Below are 21333 nucleotides of genomic sequence, written 5' to 3' on the forward strand. Positions count from 1 at the left end.
AGGATTGAGGCAGAACAGGAATATAACTTGCCATGTGCTGCTCAGTGATAAAAGGGTTGGTTTCTTGCAGCCTTTCTAAGATGCTTGTAAATGTTGTTCAAAAACACCAACATTTACATTTTCCTTGTTGAGGAAAGTATACTCTTTTCCTCGGTCCTAATTAAATTTAAGGTTTAGAATTCAGCTAAGAAACCCTTTTTTTTTTTTTTTTTTTTGGTGGTTTGTACTAAAAAAGGCCATTATAAGACTTTTCCTTTTTTCATTCTCAAATCAGACCAAGATTTTTTTTTCTTATGTCACAATAGTCTGTGCAAATTGGTTTCGTTTAGTAAATTATTCTAACCAGACATCGTAGCTTTTCATATTATTTTTGTACCTCAGACAGCTTTTAGGTATATGCTTGTAACTTAAAAATTAAAGTGATTTATCTAGTGATAAGGGGTTATGAATTTCCAAGTACTTTGTTGCATTAGTGACTGAAACAGAAAGAAAACTACTTGGAGCTTGGATAAGAGTTACACCACCAGCCAGGCTGAAAGGTTTAATGTGTTGATTCAGAGTGATTAAACAAGAGTACGGAGTTGTAAAGTTTCTTTTGTTGGTAAAGCAAACAATATGACTCTGAATATAGCACAAAAACATACTTTGTTAGTCACGTTTAGGATCTTTGCCTAATCTTGCACACTCCACTTATTCCCTTATGGTTGTCAGGTTTATAGTTGATAAGCTGGTAAAGAATTAAGCTGGTTGAGCTTGTCATGCTGATTCAGAAACATTATCCTTATTACTTCTTCTGTCTATAGCTGTGTAGTACTCACTCATCTTGTGTTTAAAAGGAAACAGAAAAGAAGGCCAGAGGAAACACCTTCCACTTGTGGAAGACTGAGCCTGACAGAGTTGAAGGGAGGGTATTTACTACGCAAATGTTACCTTGTATTTTTTCTGTGCTCTGCAGGGAAATTATTTTTTGGGGATTCCTCATTCCAATGTTAGCTAGTCCTGTTCCTTTGGAAGCAGTTTTGTCATTAGGAGACAGCTAGAGTTCTGTTTAAAATAGAAAGCATATCTAAGTTTCTGTAAACGAAGAAATTCTAAAAACTTTTGAAAGGATGCAGGAAAACTTCTAACTTTAGAAGTATTTTCTTTCCAGTGTCAGAGTATCTTTATTCATCTCCCTTGTAATTATAAAAATTACTTACATTCATAACAATGTAATACACTACTAAGGCAGAAAGGATTAGCATAAAACCAAAACTAAAAATGCACTTAGGAGCAATTCTCTCTAAGGTGTAAATGCCTGAAAACTCAGCCTGTGTTATTCTCCTGTCAGCACAGGAAACTGGTGCAGTGAGCTGAGTGCTCTGTCCTGGCATGGCAAGGGCAGCAGTGCATGCTCCAGCTTGCCTATGAGAGCAGCTCTTGCTTGTGTGCTTATCCTGGAATCCAGTAAGCAATTAGTAATTGCTGGGAGATCAGTGGCATCTAATTTGGAGAGAAGTTTGCAGTAGGATGGGAAATGTCCCACAGCAGTGTGTGATTTGAGGGAGAGGGAAGAGGAAGCTTGGTAAAATGCAAAATGGTGGGTAGTGAACAAAAGCACTGCTTTTTTGGAGTAAGTGGAAAAGCACAGGAAACTTGCTGCAGCACATGACTGTGTTTTAAGGCTCAGGGCACAAATGTTACCCAGAATGCCTTGGTCTCTGTGGAAGAAAATGATGCTTTAGAGCCAACTTTAAAATTTCAGACTTGTAGGTTCACCTTAATTGCAAAAGTGTGTAATCAAGGTAGCAATTCCAGTAAACAAATAAAAGCACGTACCCTCTGCAATTAAACTCTTACTGTTGGCTAGAAAAGTACTGAGGAAGTTTTTGTTCTTCCTTCTTAGAAGCTACAGCCAGTAGTTTTCAGGTCTTGGACACATTGCCTTCTTGCAAACCTATGTCCAGCTTCAGGAGCAGAGGTGGACGGGACAGTGATTCCCTTGCTCTCTGTAGTTAGGCAGCAGTGCTGTGCACTGCCAGTTTCCATTCTGGAATTGTCCTTTTCCCAGACCTGAGCTCATGGATTGTAGGACTCCTCTGTGCCAAAGAAAAGTGAGAAAGGTATGGGAAGGTGAACAATGAGAAAGCAGAACTTAAGAAACGCTGTTTTATGAACTCCCTTGTCTCTTGTTGAGAAATTATATGGCAAGATATTACTCATAAATTATGTGAACATACATGATTTGGGATACTGAGTGAAATAAAATTTAAGGGGAAGTGTGACTAGGTACAGAAAAATACTGGCTGCTCTCCTCAGAAACGTGTTGTTGTTGTTGCTGTGTTGCCTTTTCCTCGGATTGTTTCAGTCAGAAAAAGCAGACTTTCAGAATTCTCCTCAGAGTTAACAAAAAACCTTTCCCAGCTTTCTTTTCCCAAACTTTGTGTCTCCCCTCACCCTGGTGCATTTCTAGCACAAAGCAGTCGTTGCTTGTGTTTTGTTCATCATGAGTTTTCCCTGTAGCTCTCATAACCTGTCTGTGAGCCTACCTGTCTTGTGAGTCATCAGATCTCCTTTGATCACATTTCTTCTTGTTTCATTTGTTTCCCTGCTTATTTCAATTTAATTTTACACCAATACTATCTCATTATGGGAAGTGGTTTTTAACGTGCTTCCTATGAATGATGTACTGTAGTAAAAGATTGCAAATATAATTTTGAGTACTGGCAGGATTTTTCAGTTGGCTGCCAAAGCAGGGGATGTCTGAAAAGCAGAAATGCCAGCAGTGGCCATTGAAATGTAAATGAAATGCTTAATGTGACCTTTCTGTGAGTGTTTGGGTCTCTTGTTCTTTCTCCCGTTCTCAGCCGTGTGCACATCACTGAAGCAACATTAAATCACCTAGGCAAAGCTTATGAAGTAGAAGAAGGGAATGGACACCTGAGGGATCCTTACCTTGAATCCATGAATATCAAAACCTACTTAGTGGTCGATCCAAGGGTATGTATTTGTTTTTAAACATATTTATATTTATTCAAGTATATACGCGCATTATAAGTACATGGATTTCTGTGGTGCATGCAGCTTTTTCATTCAGGAACAGAATTAAAGCACAGTGTGAGTCACTTCACTAGCTTGGATTTGAGAGCACATCCTGCTTTTTTATGACATGCCTATTACATTGAAGGTAATAAGTGTTATGCTGAAACCGCTTTTGTGACCCACTTAGAGTAAAAACACATATTTGATTGTGTTTGTGTGAAGTATATCAAAAACCCAGGTCAAAAGATGAGGATGGAGGAATGAAAGAATACCTGTACTATGTGGCCACTTTCAGCTAAAATATTCCCTGTAAAATAGCATCAGACATCTTCCTCACTATCTGAAAGATTCACCTTCTTTTCAGGGTGTGAAGTTTAGCAGCTGTGGATTGCTCTGTTAGAGCTTGGAGTATTTTGGAGTGTTGCTATTTTGAATTGGCTTGTGGTAATGAATAAAATGTTTCAAATGAAAAAAGAATGCAGATGAGAAACTTCTTTCCTTCCTACAGGAAGTAGCATATCTCTACAGGAAGGAACAGCATAGAGCCACTTTTGGTTAGCAAGAACTCAATCTTGCCTTGGTTACATTTTTCAAAGGTGCAGCCCCCCACCCGGTTGCCCACAGCACTTATTCTCAGAATGAGAATAAAAAAATGTTTAAAATGGTCTCTGCTCCCTTGAAGGTACTTGTGAAATGTTAGAGAATAATCAGTCATTGATGTCTTGGTTTATTCTGTAGTTTTAGCTTCCCTGTAGCTCTGCAGGGTATTGCTGTGCACCCTCTCTGTACTGCCTGACTCAGCACCTGTGACACAGAGATATAATCTAATGTGGAGTCTGTAATTTGTGGGCTCTTCTAACCAGTGTTTTGATACACCCCAGCTCAGGAATTTGGCACCTTTTTCCCCTGCTGTATTGCTGACTGCAAGGAAACTGAATTTGTTCATAAGATCCTGTGAGCCCTTGCATCACTGTAAATAAAGCTGGAAATTTGCCTGTTGCAGTGTTGCAAGTGAAGTCTCGTAAAGGCAGCTGAAGCAATTCGTTGTGTGTGCTGTGATTTACTTTAGCTCACATTAATTAAACGAGATAAAGGAATTGAGGTTGGCTGACATGTTGTTGATGTGTTCAGAGCCCACAAATCAGCGAGATTTGTATAGTCTTACAGTACTCAATGCACAGAGTTCCAGTATTGTGTAATTTGTCTGAATTTGTTTTGCACATGAGCGCGTTTTCTTTCTCTTAGTCCAAGCAATGCCTGTCCAACAACCACCTGCCCAAAACGCGGGTGAACGACGGGCTGAAGATGCGCGCGTCCGTGCGGATGACGCGCTACCTGGAGTCCTGGGGAGCAGCCCGGCCCTTCGCCCACCTCAGCCACAGGGAGAGCGTCAGCAGCGACTCTTCCAGCTACCAGGGCAGGCGCAGAAAGGTCAGCTCTCACCTGGGCATCGGCAGCCTGCAATTGCAAACCGCTCCTGCTGGTGTGACTTCTGTGGCTGAATGTCTGCTCCTACCCTTGGTGCTCTGTGTGCACATGGAACTGAGAGGTGTCTGTGCAACAGCTCTTTCTGTCAGAACTTAATCATATTCAGACTGCCAATCTCTCTAGCATACTATAATCATAGTATATCTTCAAAGCAAAACTATCTCTTTTTCCTATTATTGTTCCATCTTGAGATCTGGCCTGGTACATGTGGTTTTCTAAAAAAAAAAAAAAAAAAAAAAAGACAGATGCACTCAATCTCAATACTTAATTGAAATGTATGGAAATATTCCCTCCACATGCTCTCCCTGCATCTGTATTTTATCAATAAAGAATTTTAAGATCAAGAATTCTTAAGGTTTTCAAGATTTTAAAGAAAACTAATTTTTCCTTCCATGTCCCCTTCCTGAAAGCTGGAAGTAGGAGACATACATGCTTTCAGGTATAGTCCTGGAGCCACAGCTGTAGTCAATTTTAATTTAAGCATCCATCCATTCAGGTGTGTGGAAGTGGTTTCCAGTCTGCTTGCCTCTGCTGGTGCTTGCTTAGTTACTTTGGTGTGTAGAGAAAAATGAGAGGGAAGATCTATTTAATTATTTTCTAATGAACTTTTTTGTCAGAAAACACTCACTTCTCGCTTGCTAAATCAGAAAACATTGCTGGAAATGATTGATTTTTGTAAACATTTCTGTTTGAGAATAGTTCTTGATTTCTTTTATTTCTGAATAAAAATGGTTTTGGCAGTTTCTTGGTGTTTGTTTCCCATATTTGTTTGTTATTCAAAGAGTGTGTAACTTATTCTTAATTCCTATTTTATTTAGGAAATACCTTTGTGTTCTACTGGGCGCCAGAGATCTTCTGATAGGTTTGTCAAGTATCTTATTTTCTTTTTTATTTGTGCTCCTGTGCTCCTCTTGCAGTTCAGTGTGCTGTAAGAATGTGATCATTTGGGTGATTAATCACTGTGTGTATGGTAGTCCTGCCTTAGGGAGGTTAAGCTAAATCTTTGGCCTTTAGAAGATTTCTCAGCTCATGTTTGTTATTGTTGGCAGACTCTAAAAGGAGCTTCTTCTCTTACTGTCCCCCAGTCATTCAGATTCCATTTTGCTTGCTGAGCTGCAGCAGAGTGGGAGGGAATTGGGAAGGGAGAGCCCTAAAGAGCAGTGGAAAGACTTGGGTTTGGTTGGTGTTGCTGATGTTTGCCATTACACTGTGATAAAGAATTGTCACATGCAATGGTATCTGCAGCACTGAGTTAAATGAGGATTTTCACTTGTGGAACATTCCCTCAGTTTGTTAAAACGAAAATGCATGATTGGAGTAACTAGAGAAATGCTTAGTAAAGTGCTCATGGGTGTATTTTTAAATCAGTTTGGAGCTTTCTGGTTTTACTTTTCCCTGGAAGCTTGCCCCACTGTGTGCTGAAAAAGTGTGCCCTGTATCCCTTGCTTGTTTCTGAGTATCGTTTGTCACACAAACTTCATTTCATTCTCAGAAACTCATCTCAGAAGGGAAGGATAGAGGAAGATATTTATGATGAAATGATGTCAACCATTGAAGGCCTCAGTTCAACTACGTATGCAGTACTTTAATTTATTCTTCATCTTTTCTTTGAGATTAATTTGCATTCTCAGTTTAAGCCTAGATGTAAAATTTATGTACAAAAGTTATCAGGATTTTTGTCTTGCCTTTTTTTTGTCTTTGTTTATTATTTAGTTTCTTTTTGGGTTTAATTTCAATATAAGTGTGTTACCGCATTATTTAGCAAGAAGCCAGTGATCAGTCTTGCTGTTTAGTATTTTCTTTATTAAAACAAGAAGTTTCATGAAGTGGGGTGCTGTCCTGAACAAAAATCTACATATGAAGGCAAAACAATGGGTAATAAAGTTGCTTTAGTGTCTGGTCCACTGAAGGCAAATGGTCTGTCAGGGCAGGTAATTCCTTTGGCAGTACATGTGCATTTAAAAGCAGACAAACATAGGCAATGGTAGTGGTTTGGGTTTTCTTCTTATTGTTGTTTGTTTTGTTTTAATTAAAATACAATATTTAAATATTTAACAAATTCCTAAAACACTAAATTAGAGAAGAAAAACTCTTTATTTAATCTAAATTCTAGAAGGCTGTACCTCAGGTGTTCCTAATAGGAATCTGATATTATTTAGGGGAATTTTTTGGAGGCTGTGAGCCCTCTCTAACATCTGCTCCTACACTTTACTATTGCTAAGACTTCAGGAAGGTTTGGAGCTACATTTTTCGTGTAGCTGGCAGATGTTGCTGTCTGTGAATGTTGTGGATCTGCCTGTCAGATGAGTAAGAACATCACCACTGGTTTGTTCTGCTATGAAACATAAGGAGCTTGCAGAAGCATCAGATGTGTGTTGAGAGTGGCTGTGGGGTCTCAAGTGCAGTGATGATTTTGTGTCCTGTCCTTGGCTCTGTGTGCTCCTGATAACCCCTGTCTCTCTCTGCAGTCCATGGTGTGGCAGATCAGATGACTTCTGTGGATTCTCACTGATCTTTGCAGAACCTGGTCTTGAAAAAGAGGTTGGTAAGAGCAAAATAACCCTTTTTGGTCTTTGATTTGCCCTTCAGAGCAGCACAAGAATACATTTGAAACTTTTCATTCTGAAGCTGGGTTCTGGAGATGACTGCACATCCTAAGAGGTTTGTGGTAACTAATGGAAAGCAGATTTCAGGAGTTGTTTGAGTTGGTCATTCTTCCTTGAGAACGCAAATTCTGGGCTTAAATGAGATTGTCTCTAATCTGTGGTCAAATTCTTGCCATAAGGGAGTTAGTTGGAGTTTGATAATTTTCTAAATAAACTACTTCCCTCAAAAGTAATGAGATTTAAAGAAGGAAAGAAAAAAAGAAAAGATTTCTGCATCCATAATAAAAACACTTTGTTTTCTGTGACTGTTTCAGTGTAGATATAATGCTGGTATTTGTTAGATGCAGTGTAGTTTTTCTCTTTGAATAACTGCTGTTAAATGTACTGTGCTGTGGATGTAGTTACTGGTGTGGGTCTGTACACACACTTTAGGTTTACTTCTGTGTATGTCCTTTCTTGATAAGGATTTTGACCATGGGTGTCTGTGGAGAGCTGATTTAAATACTGCCTGGATTTCCCTTTACGTTGGAAATTCAGAAATTATTCTTTGGACTGGTCTGTTTGTCTTGAAAGATGTTCAAGTGATAGGTTTTTTTTTTGATGGTGGTATTATTTTGTTCTGTTTTTGTTCCTGGGTATATTTGTAATAATACAGTATAAACTTGTATATATATATGTATATATTATATCTCAAGGATGTAATAAAATTAAGAAAAAACACCCTGAAATTTCCCTAATGCTTTGTTCTTTCTGTTTCAGTATCGCACCATTCCTATTCTAAAACTCAAGAGTTACTTTGTGTGTGCCAGTTTTGTGTTCCTCTGTATATTTGTGATCCAGATGTTAATCATGCCAAAGTAAGTGCTGGTATTTTCATTATTTGTAAGTAAAATTAACCAACAGCTAAAGTGAACCCCATGTGCATGAAAGTTTTTGGAGTTCCTGAGGGGTTAAATTTAAGAAACACATATTAATTTACCCCATGATAAGGGAGTGCATTCACATTTCTGGCATAAGAGCCAAGATAGCAGTATGAAAGAAAATAGAAATATTTTTTTAATATTTTGTTTGCTTAGTTCACACAGGGAGGTGGTTGATTAAGTAAGAAATACTATTTTATAAGAACAGTTGGCTGTAAGGACATTGGGCAGTAAGAAAATGGGATTTAGCTGGTTAAACTGTACTCAGTGATCCTTTTCTGTAGAGCTGCAAGAAGGCAACTTTGAGGGGCTTGTCACACCTCTGAGGAAGCAGATGATGGAGAATTCTGAAGTTTATGGCATGTTTGTTTCTCGTGGCTGTTGCAGTGCAGTTTCTATGTGGTTTTTGCACAGGGCAGTGGCTCAGACCATCAGGAGCAGAATCTCTTAAAGCAGTGATTGTGCAACAGAGCAACCAAACCTGTGTGATGCCAGGGTTATTCAGTGCTATTTGAAGAAAAATTGTATTTAAACTTGGTTTTGTAAGTGCTTTCTTCTTCTTTTTAGAACTGCAAAACTGGGAATTTCCTTTGGAGTCGTTGCAGTCATCATTTTGCTTGTTTTGTTTGTGTGCTTTGCTGATAAATGTCTGGTAAGTTTACTTTTAAAAATACACTTCCTATTTTCAAAAGTGGATGGATATATTTCAGCAACTTGGCCTGTCTTTTAGGCTGATGAAAGCCTTGAACCTCAGGTTACCAGAAGATTCCATTGCCTGAAATGGATTTGGTTTCAGACAGATTTTCATGTCTGAAAATTCTCACAGTAATTCAGAATTATTTGGGTGCAAGAATAGATGGGTAGGAGGGAGGACATGGGGTTGGTTTTTAAATGTATTTTTATTTTGTTTGTCATTAATAGTAATTTTGGTTGTAAATACTGTTATCCTCTGTGTTGGAACAATACTGAAATAAGCTGGAGCGAAGATCAGTTTTCATAATAATTTTATGAAGTGTAATGAAAATTACAGACATGAATAATTTATTGGCAACAATTTCATGGCTGTTAGAATTCCAAATTCACCATTACATCAATTAGGACACTTGCACTTGTAGTTCTTTTCCTTTGCATTATTAAACACATGCAATTACTTTTTAAAAATATATAATGATAGAGACTACCCATAGTGATGGAGAGTTCAGTGATACTGTTTAAAAAAAAAACCAAAAAAAAAGTCGTCAGTTCAAGAACTGCCTGGGGGCAGGGTGGAGACGGGGAAGAGATTTTAGAGATGGGATTTTAGAGTGTTCCTTGCACTCATCAAACCTGCACTGTGCCGGAGCACCAATGCATTGCAGCACCAAGGGAAAGGAAAAAAAACGAAAATTGCACTCAGGACATTGGATAAAGATTATGATTAATTTAATTGTATAGTTAGATGTATGCATTTTATATATGCATGGTATTTATGTATATAGTGGGTTTTTGCATATATGTCTGTAGAGAAAGAGGAATGTGTGCATATCCATTCATGTGTTTTTTCTACAAGTGTAGAAACGTGTGGAGAAAACAGAAAATTCCAGGACTGCAGTTGCATCAGACTTGAGTTTTATGCTGGGAGTGTTTTGGTGCAGCATCATGGAATAATGCTTGCCTTCATTAAAATGATATGCTTTACTGGATATTTTCTCTATAACAACAATTGGAGCATATAGGGACGGCAAGAATGGGGACTGGCTAGGGTTGGTTTTTGATTTAGTAATATGAAAATGTAGTTCCAAATATAACATTATAGCCTCTATAACTAAAAAAAACCACACAGACGCTTTTACTGCATTTTATTAACTTTTCTCTAGAACTTTCAAACAGACCATAATTCTGTATTATTAAAGCATAAATTCAGAAAATTTTAGCACTCAACCCCTTTGAAAAAAGAAGAATTGTCTCTATTTTCAGTTGGGGAAAGGTCTTAGACATTGAATGACAAGATTCAAAGTTCTAAATTAGAATTCCAGTAAAGGCTCTTGACACTCTCCTTCAGAAAAAAAGGTCAGCTTTATACTTGGAAATATTTCTTGCCCTGTATCAAAGTGTTATCCCTGTTATTGAAATGAATTAATTGTGTTTTCAGAAGTGCTGCTCAGATCAGTGGCCTCTCCTGCGCCATCTGTGTGCTGTCTCAGAAAAGGTGGAAACAATGCCTTTACTTAGGCTGCCTTTAGCAGCCATCACTATAGCTGCCTTACTCATTATAGCCATTTTTAATTTGGTAAGTAATCACATTAATTGATGAACTTATTGTAAAATCCAGTTTAAGTAACTTCGTGCATTCTTTTCATCGAGTACCAGTTTTGCTGCTTTTTCTAATGCCTGATTTGCAACATGAGTTGATTTGCACAGGGATAGTGCATGATGCAATTAAAACCATTAAAAATACAAGCTCCTAATTTGTGAAACTCAAAGTACACGTGATAGACTTCAATTCTAGTTACACCATCTTTCCTTGTTTTCAAGATAGCACTTGCAACAGCTCTTGATTGTAACCCCAACACTAAAATGTTTTCTGTTTTTTAATGTGGCTTTAAATGTTTAGCAGTGGCAGGCAGCACTTTAAGCAGTTCACTGTGGTATTTGCACTCACTGGTAGTAATGGGGATAAGAGAGAGAAGAATAGAGCTTGACTCTCTTTTAAAAGCAAAGGCATTGAAGATAGATACTGCTGGAGTAAGGTGGAAATAGCATCTCTCTTTTAAATTTAGTTTGAGTATTATATTGCACCTGGGGTATGCACATTTGAATAACTGTGCTGTGTTTTTTATTTAAACAAGCTCTGTGTTAACAGTTCCACCTAACTGATAATTAGCTACTAAAACTGATGTCCTCCTGATCCCATGGTTTTTTTGCCTTGCCATTCTTCTGATTCCATGGGGAGTTCATTCTGAAAGCAATACTGCAGAAAATGCTTAATTTTCTTCCATAGAGTGTTTTTTCTGGTGGCTTAGTCCTTGAATTGACTCACAGTGGTGTCATGTGACCACCACCAGAGACAGCCTGAAAGAAAACATGAACAGCAGCTGTGAACCTGGGGGTGAGACAAAACCACATGTTTGTGCCAGATAGCTGCTAAATTAACACAGCCATAATGTAAAACTTTACCCCCATTAGAAAATAAGTAAATTTTAACCTTCTTGCAGCCTGTGTGTGTATATGTGTTTAACACAACTACATGGGATGCCATTATATTTCAATTTACTCAGTAGCACTGAAAAGACAACCAGATCAGCACTCTTTGTAAAATACATGGAGAAAAAAAAATCAGTGATTACCTGCTAATAAGTTTGTATGGTAGTTTTATTGATGTGTTGTGTTTTGTGGTTTTTTTTTCCTCTCCTCCAATAAATCAAGCCTACTGAAAAGAACAAGCCTGCCAACTTTACTGGATCAAGTGACCTGAGTGCTACCACCTGTGTGAGTAGAGTACCATCTTAATTTCTAGGACTAAAATGAAATAAGTCTTGGATGGTGGGTATAGAATTATAGAACATCCAAATTGGAAGGGACCCACAAGACTCATCAAAATCCAACTCCTATCATGTACATGGATGGCAATATTTTAAAATTTTTTATTTATAAAGATAGGGTTTGGGTTTTTTTAAAAATTGTTGTACATGAAGACTTGCTCATGACCCAAGGCAGTTTTAAGGGATATTTTGTATTTTTATATATGGCTTTCTTGTGCACCTTTAGAGATTTTCAGAAGTCTGGAATATTCATTATAAAAAATAAGTTTGGGTTTATTTTGGTCTCTCAGCATATTGAAAGGTGCTCTCTAGCATTTCTATAAGTGTAAATTTATCACTTACTAGTGACATAGAAGTATTATTTCACTTTTTATGTCTTTAATGCCAAAGTAGCGTTCTATTTTGAGTTCATCCAAATGTTTGGGATGCTCTTTTGTCACCTGGCCATCCCATTAGATGATGGACATATTTTTGAATTATAGTAGCAGGTTGTGTGAGGAGCCTTTCATTCAGGTGCTTATGACAAATGATAAGTTACACATATGAAATGCATGTTGTACTCACATGGTAATTTTTTTGTTCTTGCATGTTTGTAAATCAGACTTTTGGAAACACAACTCATTCCTGCATAGAGGAAACTGTAAGTAGTGAATGCATCTTACTTAAGCCTGATCTTTGAATGTTGTGTGTATTACTGACAAATGGCAGGTTCTGTTGCTATATAAAAGGCAGCTTTTTAAGGTATCTGATAGCAGAAAAAATAATCATGAAATCAAGATTATTCAACTGCTGTTGTGCTGAGTAGAGTATGGCTTTGCAGTTTTTAGAAATTTCAGACTTAGAAGCAGGTCTAAAACTTTAAGGAAAAAGCCAGCAGAAGAGGGTGATGATAATATTTGAGTCTGAAAGATGAGAGCTGTACTTGTAAGTGTCCCAGTAAAGTGTGTACAGAGTAAAGGGCTTAAGTGTCTGACAGACCCTGTTGGTGCTCTCTACCTAGTAGTTCCTTTTTCAGAGGTTTGGTTTGATGGAGGGTGTTTGTATCTTTTGGAGGTAGACTCAATGCCTTTAGGACGACAGAGTTGTATAATGTGTTATATATGGGCTCTGATTAGGAGTTTCCTCATAAATTGTTTGGGTTTCATTCAATTCATCAGAAATATTAATTTTTTAGCCAAGAATCTCACAGTTCTGTGGTAGGCCTGTGCTATTACAGGTGGAAAAACTGCTTTGTGCATAAAGAGACATGAATTCTTGAGGAGCAGAAGCTGAGGTAATTTTGGAGCTGCCTGTAGAGTAAAGTATGCCAGCTGAGCACCTCACAGCTGTGCCCATGGCTGCAGGCAGCAATCCTGTCTGCACCACACACTTGGTACCATGTTTGGTGCTGCCAGCTGCAGGCTGACCGGCTGAGCTGGGATCCCCCTGGAAAAGTGCTCAGTAATTCCATGATGGGGATAGTGGCCTTGCTTGATAATGTTTACTAGCATCAAAGTTCTTGTGAAGGAGCTGTGCCTAAGGCTGGGTCGTGTTCACAGTCTCCACATTACTGATGTGGGAGGGGGGAATGGGGTGTCTGCTTTGGGTTACAATGTCAGTCAAAATAGGGTTAGAGTGCTGGACTTGCTGGTTCAGAGCTGGTTCACTGGACTGTGAACCTACTTTAGATTAGACTTGAACTTTAAATAAATTGCTTAAATTAAGAAACTTCAAGAGATAAATTTTCAATGCTTCAGTTTTTATCTGGCATTGCTTACTTATGTTGATTTTTTTTGTTTAAATATTTTTGTTTAACCATAACTAATTAAAAAAGTGAACTAAAATCAATATGAAGTTCATCCTTTTAGCACCATTAAAAATAAAGCTTTAAGTGATTGCTATTTCTTTGTTTTAAATTGGAGTGACCACGAACTCAGAGCATTTACTGTGGTTTGAATGTCTCCTAGACATGAGTTCTGAATAATGCAAAGGCTCTTTACATTCCTCTTTTACAGTATTATGCTTACTGCTGTATATTGGGGTTCATTGCCTGCTCGGTATTTCTTCAAATGAGCTTCGAGCTCAAAGTTCTCCTCCTATCCATTGCTGTGACTGTCTACCTCATCATTTTTAATACCCTCCAGCATGAAGACATCTACAGCAACAGTACCAGGTGCACTGTAAAGTTTCTCATCCATTAATGTTTCATTTAAGGAAGTGTTAGATTTTTGTGCACTTACATATTTTGAATATATGAATAATGAAATACCAAAATCATGTAAGTCAGACACTGCAAGCCTTTCTGTAAAGTTAACAACACGGAAATCCTATTACACAGCTCACCTTTTTTTACCTTTTTAAAAACAGTGTATGTTCTCTGAACAAATTCTGTAATGTGCTTCCATTAAGGATTAGAGAGTAGAATATTAATGGCATAGTAAGGTTGATCTTATGTTAAGTTACAAAGAAAAACCTTGCTAAAAGTCTGAGGCTCAAGCTGTGCTAGTGAGACCTTGGTAGTCAGTAGGATGGTGAACTCTTCACGTACTAACCTAATGCAGGTATTTTGAAAAGTAACAGCAATTTACCTGATCTAATTGCAGAAACTGAAAATACTGAAGATAAATCACATACAAAGGTTTTACTGTTAGTTTTGAAGTCTTTCTCAGATTCCTCAGCGTAGTCTCATAGCTGAAGATAAGAATAAATTTTGTAGGGCTGTAACCTGTCAGCACACCTTAAGAAAGCTTGAGTGAACTTAATCATTCATATGATGAGAATTTAATTTGCATTTGTAGAAAGTAATTGATGTGGTGAGACTGATCTTACTATGAAATATGAGTGGTGATTCAGATACAGGTATGATATAACTGCTGTCTTTGTCTTAGGAATTCAGGTTTTTAATTTGTTATTGTCTTCCCTTCCACAAATAAGAAAGTTTCTTTTCCTACCTCAAGGTTTTGTTGGCTGTGTTTTTATAGGGGGTGGGGTGGGAGCTGAAACTCAGTCTGGTGGAAATTAAGATGGCTCCATTAAGATAAAGCCATGTTTACTTGAGCATCTCACTACAAGAGCTACTGAACAAGGTTTCAACACCCAGTGTGTCCTGATGTGCAAGGCATCATTCCATGTGATGGGCTGGCTGGCAATCCTTTCTTGTTGTTAGGACAGGACCTATCCCCAGCCAGCCACTGGCACAAATGAAGACACACTGTGGGGCAAGTCTGGATAGACACCCACCTCCCACCCCAGCCCTCCATCCTGCAGATTTTCTTAAAGCATAGAGATGACTTTGTATTGTCTCTTATTTTCAGGTTTTTCATCAAAGAGCCAAGGATAATGACTAATTTATATCTGGTTCTGTTTTACGTAACCCTAGTTTTACTTGCAAAACAGGTATGTATTTAAAATGCAATCACAGATTTCCTTTACTTGCAGCAAGTTGATTTAAATAAAATGCTGAATGGCTGTTCCTTGAAATTGTGCTCTAAATTAGTATATATTTTTATCTTAATATTTGGGTCTTGCAGATATGTATGTAATTAGTTTTTAGTAATGAAAAAATATTTCTGTGAAAGGATGGGAACATCTTTCTAGTTGTCGACAGTGTTTGCATCACAGACGTGAGAACTTCCTGGTTCTTCCAGTTTTGATCTATCTCTATATAACAGTATTCATTCTAAATCAACATAGCAATTCAAGACAAAAATAATCATATCACCAAAGTGTCTTTTGGGAAATACACCTGATGGTACCAAATGACATTTGGTCTTAGTGGCTGCTTCATATTTTTCTGACCTTTGCTCTCAATCACATTTTTCATAACTACGTAGACTCAAAAGACCCTGAAAAAACTATTGCTACTACACTTCCTGAGAAAATTGCCTATATTTTTCTGTGAGTTATTTTATGGATTTAATTTGTCATATTTGATCTCTTTGCAGATTGATTATTACTGTCGACTGGATTGTCTGTGGAAGAATAAGTTTAAAAAAGAACATGAACAATTTGAAACATGGAGAATGTTAACAGGCTTTTACTGGAAAATGTACTTCCAGCACACGTTGCTGCATATTTCATTGGGGAAAAACGAAATGAGGTGTGTTGAGTCTCTCCTGTGTGAAGGACAGCAAATTGGATGTCTGTGATATATATTGCACATGATGTGAAAAAGAACAGACTATAAACTTCTGCCATCTTTGCCTCTTGTTTGTGTTCCAAAACCTTTGTAAACCCAAGAACCTGGTAACCAGATGGCCTCAAAAAAAATTGAAACTTTTAGTGTCAGTCTCTGAAATCTTTTCTCAGAATAAGTAGTTCAGCTTCAGGACACAGTTTAAGTTTGGCACAGTTTAATTAATTTAAATTCTCTAATTTTAAATGAGAGTTGCTGCTTTCCAAAGACTGTATTTTACCAGAAGCTAGGTCATAGTTTTTGGGGAAATTAGTTGAGGAGCAAATAGTATCTCCCAGAGAGAAGTTCATTGATAATAATTTTTTTTTTTTCTTTAAGGAAATCTCATTCTGCCAGCATTAGAGAGAACAATGCTGTGTCTCAGAAGAGTGACAGTGTCCAAGTAGATGAAAATGTTTAAGATATCTTTAAGGAATCTCAGCTTTTCCTTCGGCAAATCCACTTTGTTAATGTTTCTGGTACAATAAGAGATGTAGTTGACCTCATAGGAAAGCTGTAATTTGATTACTGGTTACAAACAATTATCATGAGTACCTGTGGGGGAATGTGGCTGCTGACAATCTGTGGGTTTATTGCTTTCCTTTAGGACTGGTACCATCAATCCTACGACTGTGTCTGTGTCATGTTTGCATCAGTACCAGATTTTAAGGTGTTTTACACTGAATGTGATGTCAATAAGGAAGGCTTGGAATGCTTGAGGCTGTTAAATGAAATCATTGCTGATTTTGATGAGGTAATTAAGCTTCTGTCAGAAATGCACCGGATTACATATTTACTGCAAAATAAATGTTTCACTAGATCTGTGAGCATTAGAGGGGGGAAAACCATTTTTATGCTGTAGTGTATTCTGACTTCAGCCTTGCAATCTTGAAAGATATTTTCACATCTGGTTGGATTTTCAAGCACTTCATCTAATCCACTAGAAATATGCTTTGAAAGTCCTGAATTTAAAGACTTTATTTTAATACTTCAGTACTTTCATTTCTCCTGTGACTGACTGGGTAGAGCAAAACTGTGAAACTAATTTCCAGTATTTAATCTAATCTTCATGTGAGTGACAGTATTGCTAGAGATGTTGAGTGCTTATGGTAGATAGTATAAGTTTCTGATTAAATACTACACTGAAATATGGTACTAAAATCTTAAGTTTTTGTTTTCTTTCCATTCAAACAGCTCTTGTTAAAACCTAAATTTAGTGGTGTTGAAAAAATAAAAACCATTGGAAGCACTTACATGGCAGCAGCTGGTCTCAGTGTTACACCAGGCAGGAGAACAACCAGGTATGTTGGCTCTGAATCTGCCTTCAGTACTCTGTGGGTGCATAGGTGTGTTCTAAGTAACAAAATGTAACATGATATGAAAAAGTAAATCATGAAGGATGACTTCCTAAAATACAGGAAAAAAAAAAAGACAAAATTGTATTGTCTACTGCTGAATTCACTGTTTATCTCCTGGTTCCATTTTATTTCCAAATTAAGGTATTCAGTCTGTAATCCCAGCATACTTTTTACATTTTTGTCTTTGATTCCAATAGTTTAACATTCCTAGATGCATAACAGAAGGGCTCTAATAACAGGGGAGTCAAAGAAGGGAGCCAAAGAAAAGGCCATCTCAGACCTGGACAGTAGGCTTTTTGTGATACCTGAGAACTGGCACAGAAAGAGAATCCTCAAGTGCCACACTAGGTGTGAAGCTGTCAGCCAGAAGAATTAACACCAATTTCTCTGGCTCATTTTTAGTATAGCAGGTTTGTGTATTGACATTAAGATGCATATAATAATATACCCAAAATATGTAAAATTAAAGCTGAAAGGACAGACAAATTTGTTACAAAATTTAATCATATCACGCTTATTACCTCATAGCCATCCCAGCTGAATTTAATGGAGTTTTGAAATTCTGCAGTTCTGCACTTACAAGGATGAGTGGACTCCTTATAAACACTTCTAGTACTGCTTTGGAATAGCAGCCTGACACAGCCTTTTGTGTTGTAACCTGTAATGATATGTGTTATGACTTGCACAGGACAGGGAAAGGCAGCACGCTCACATTGGGATTATGGTGGAGTATGGAATTGCCCTGATGAGTAAACTGGATGGCATCAACCGACATTCCTTCAACAACTTCCGCCTACGTGTTGGTGAGTTCTGTGTGTGGGGAACGTGAACTCCTCAGCTCAGACAAGTGACAAATGAGGTAGGATGGTGTGTGTCCAGGTGTTAGATAGCCAAGGCAGGATTGTCTGGTCAGCTTTTCAGACAGGCCAAGTTCCTCCCCACATGGGCTTTTCTCATCACTTGGAGGGAGCAGCAGGAAGAGTGCAGCTGGATTTTTGGAGAAAATTAAAGATACAGATGAAGAGTGAAGTACCCTGTTGGTACTGTTGACTAAAGGCAGTATTGTCATTACAATGCTCATTTCTATATATTAAAAGTAGAAGAAGAATTTTGCTTTGTGCCCTAGACTTCCCGTTTTGCAATGAGTGAGTCACTTCACATCCCCTTAGCCTCAGTACGATATTTATAGAACAGTGCTACTTATTGCTAGAAAGGTGCTGCAGAGTAGAGTTCTGGGATGTTTTATTTCCCCTGAAGCTACAGCTAACAATGAAGCTGGAAGTCACATCCCTTCCTGTCTCAGTAATGACACCTGCTTGTTTGTGCAGGGATCAATCACGGCCCAGTGATTGCTGGTGTGATCGGGCCCGGAAGCCTCAGTATGACATTGGGGCAACACTGTTAATGTTGCCAGCCGAATGGAGAGCACGGGGGAGCTTGGCAAGATCCAGGTAAAGCTATGAGCCTTGCAGTGTCCAAGGCATTATTTCTAATTGGTTGTGGAATTTTGCTTTAATGTGAATAATCAGAAGAATTTCACAAGTTTCCAATTTTTTTCACACAAAGGTCACAGAAGAAACAAGCAAAATACTACAGGAGCTGGGATACTCATGTGAATGTAGGGGACTCATTAATGTCAAAGGCAAGGGAGAACTGAGGACTTACTTTGTTTGCACTGAGACAGCCAAATTCCAAGGCATGGGACTGAACTGAGGCTACAATGAAGTTAATAAAAATAAACTTAGATCTGTCTCCCTTCTGTGAAGAAGTAGAATTTCCCTCCTTATGTGAAGGACTTTATTCTAGAAACATGTATATACTGTTCCTATCTCTTCTACATCTCAAGATGAGAGAATTTTTTTTAATAAAGAAGAATTCTGAGAAGTTCCTAGAAGATACACAACTGTCAGTCTGAAAAAGACTACTTTTGCCTGAAGTAATTTGAAGATTTACCTGAATTGCCATGAAGCATTTTCAGTTAGTTGCTTTCCGTACTGCACTGGGAGTCTTTACAGCTCCAGTGACAACGGGTGTGGATGCACTGTAGAACTCATTCCCATGTTAAAACATTCCATTGCCTGCTTGACACACACCTGCTTACAGTATTGTGTTTGTCCTGACACGTGCAGTGATACTGAGGGCACTGCCTCTCCTGCTTTTAATGCTGAACAGACTTCACAGCAGAAAACAGCTGAATAAGGGAAGAGGAATGCAAGGACACTCAAGTGTATCACGTGGTAACTGTGCTGAGCTCTTTTGGGAAAAACCTGAATTGCACAGTATGGGGGCACCACCACCCTCGCCTCCTCCACAGCAGTACTTTGTGTTATATGCAGATGTTCTCATGACCAAGAACTTTCATCTAGTTCAGCATGTTTACATTATATTATATGTTCTCCTTTGTATTTCCCTGTAGTTAGTATCTGCATGTGCATTTTGTTCTGTCATGATACATCTTAAATTTTTTACTTTAAATTTTGGAAAGTACAAGTGATGGTGAGGAGCATGGGGGACAGGCTCTGACAGCAGCTGCTGCTGCTGCTGGTCCCAGCAGGAATTCTGATTCTGTGCTGTGTTCTTGAGGGCAATTAGGGAAGAAAAAACAATCTGTTCTGAATTGCTAGGAAGCTGAAGAACAGAATTACTAAGATAGTATTGGAAACAATAGTAGATACTGTATAAGCAGAACTGTGTCTGTGGTGGGGTTTGTTTTACTTTTTGCTGTTCTTATTTTACAGTTTGCCTAGCCACTGGCTGGTTTCTGCCTTTCAAAGGCAATGCAGTTTTTTTCATAAACTGGTTTTGAAGGTTACAAAAGGATATATGGAGAAAATGTATTCATAATGGAAATGCTTCAGCAGAGCCCCAACACTGGAAGTATGAGTAGAGCATTCATAAGATCATTGTGGACATGGTGTAAATTAGTTTGTAAGGCTTTTAAGCTGTTAGTGGCCTTTGCTAATTTCTATACTGGTATTTTTTACTTCCTGCAATCTCTAAGTCTTTTTGCTGTTGCTGGAGATGGTAGTAGTCTGTCAGGCTAACGTCTTGTGCCCAGTCATGTCCATTACTAAGGATGGATTCCCCCTTTCCCCATATACCACATTAGGGCTGGACAGCACAGTGACGAGTACAACACCTGTTTGGTTGAGCCTTACTCTCACAAACAGCATTTCCTAATGCTTCTGGATTTAGTACCAACCCATCCTGGACAAGTGTTTAAGCAGTCCTGCGCATCACTGCTGCTTTCTAATTACTGTGTAATTTCTTTAGAAGAGGAAGTGACTATGTTTCAAGAGAGGAACAAACCTAAAGATTGTCCAATTGTGGATTAAAATCATGCTTGTAGTTTGTCAATTTTGTAGATCAAATCTGTGTATGTAGTAGGTCTCCAACAGAAAACAGCATGTAAGAAAACCTGCATTTGCGGTTGTCTGGTTCACACATGGGCTCTGCTGAAGAGGGAAGTGTCATATTTGCTGTTGTGTTAGTGCAGTGTTGTAGTTGAATAAACCTTCAAACAGCTTTTGCTACTTTTGTATGTTATGTATTTGTAGTTACAGGTGCTCAGCAAGTATTTGTTTTGAGATATTTATTGTTTTACAGGACCATGCATGTGTCAAAGGCTCCTTTCAGCAGTCTTTGATGTCATGTTAGGTAAAGTGACCATTTGTCTCGTAAATGTATTTTGAAAAGTGCATTATGCCTATAAATAGAGCTGGCTCTGAAGTGCTCTGTTCACAGAACTAGTAGACTGTAGATGTAAGTTATCTATGAAACATTTGCTGTCTGTAACAGCATTTTGAAATGCTTTTGTTTACATGATGTTGCCTGTCAGGCTGGTAACTTGTTTGGGTGTAACTTCAACTCAACCTCATTTGCAGAAGTGCAGGAAGAGCTGCAACTTCTAAAGGGGAAGGAGTTGGGTGCAGGTTTAAAAAGAATGCTCACTTGGTGTGCTGTGCACAGCCTTCTTGGGGAAGTTAGAAACTGTGTGTAATGAAAAAGAGGATGACTAACTTCTCACCAGAACTGGAACTGTATAATATGTGAGCTATATTCAACCACAGAAAAAGTTCAATTTAACAAGCAACTCTATTAATTGTTTTCAGCAGTCCTTCGAGAGTGAACTGTGAAACTCAACATTGAGAAAACAATTTGGTGGCAAAATCTTCCTTGCAGCATTATTTTTTTCTTAAATGGAAAAAATGGCACTATCTAATTTGAAGAGCTAATAACATCTGGAACTAGGAATCTGTTTTAAAG

General features: G+C 38.1%; 1 protein-coding gene across 1 annotated transcript in view; it reads left to right on the forward strand.

Annotated features, from left to right (window-relative positions):
- Window positions 1-20198, forward strand: part of ADCY7 (adenylate cyclase 7) — a 58377-nt gene extending 38179 nt beyond the window's left edge. The window contains 22 exon segments of the mRNA XM_033069458.1: window positions 2847-2979; window positions 4267-4452; window positions 5328-5371; window positions 6002-6082; window positions 6978-7050; window positions 7875-7972; window positions 8603-8687; window positions 10167-10304; window positions 11441-11503; window positions 12158-12196; window positions 13551-13708; window positions 14850-14931; window positions 15480-15546; window positions 15549-15634; window positions 16317-16463; window positions 16904-16994; window positions 16997-17010; window positions 17756-17870; window positions 18396-18431; window positions 18434-18451; window positions 18454-18518; window positions 18634-20198. Coding sequence (XP_032925349.1) covers window positions 2847-2979; window positions 4267-4452; window positions 5328-5371; window positions 6002-6082; window positions 6978-7050; window positions 7875-7972; window positions 8603-8687; window positions 10167-10304; window positions 11441-11503; window positions 12158-12196; window positions 13551-13708; window positions 14850-14931; window positions 15480-15546; window positions 15549-15634; window positions 16317-16463; window positions 16904-16994; window positions 16997-17010; window positions 17756-17870; window positions 18396-18431; window positions 18434-18451; window positions 18454-18518; window positions 18634-18780 — 1966 coding nt within the window. The 3' untranslated portion in view covers window positions 18781-20198.
- The last annotated feature ends 1135 nt before the right edge of the window (window positions 20199-21333 follow it).

The sequence above is a fragment of the Catharus ustulatus genome, chromosome 11 (genome assembly GCF_009819885.2).
Source record: "Catharus ustulatus isolate bCatUst1 chromosome 11, bCatUst1.pri.v2, whole genome shotgun sequence".
In the NCBI taxonomy this organism is placed as follows: domain Eukaryota; kingdom Metazoa; phylum Chordata; class Aves; order Passeriformes; family Turdidae; genus Catharus; species Catharus ustulatus.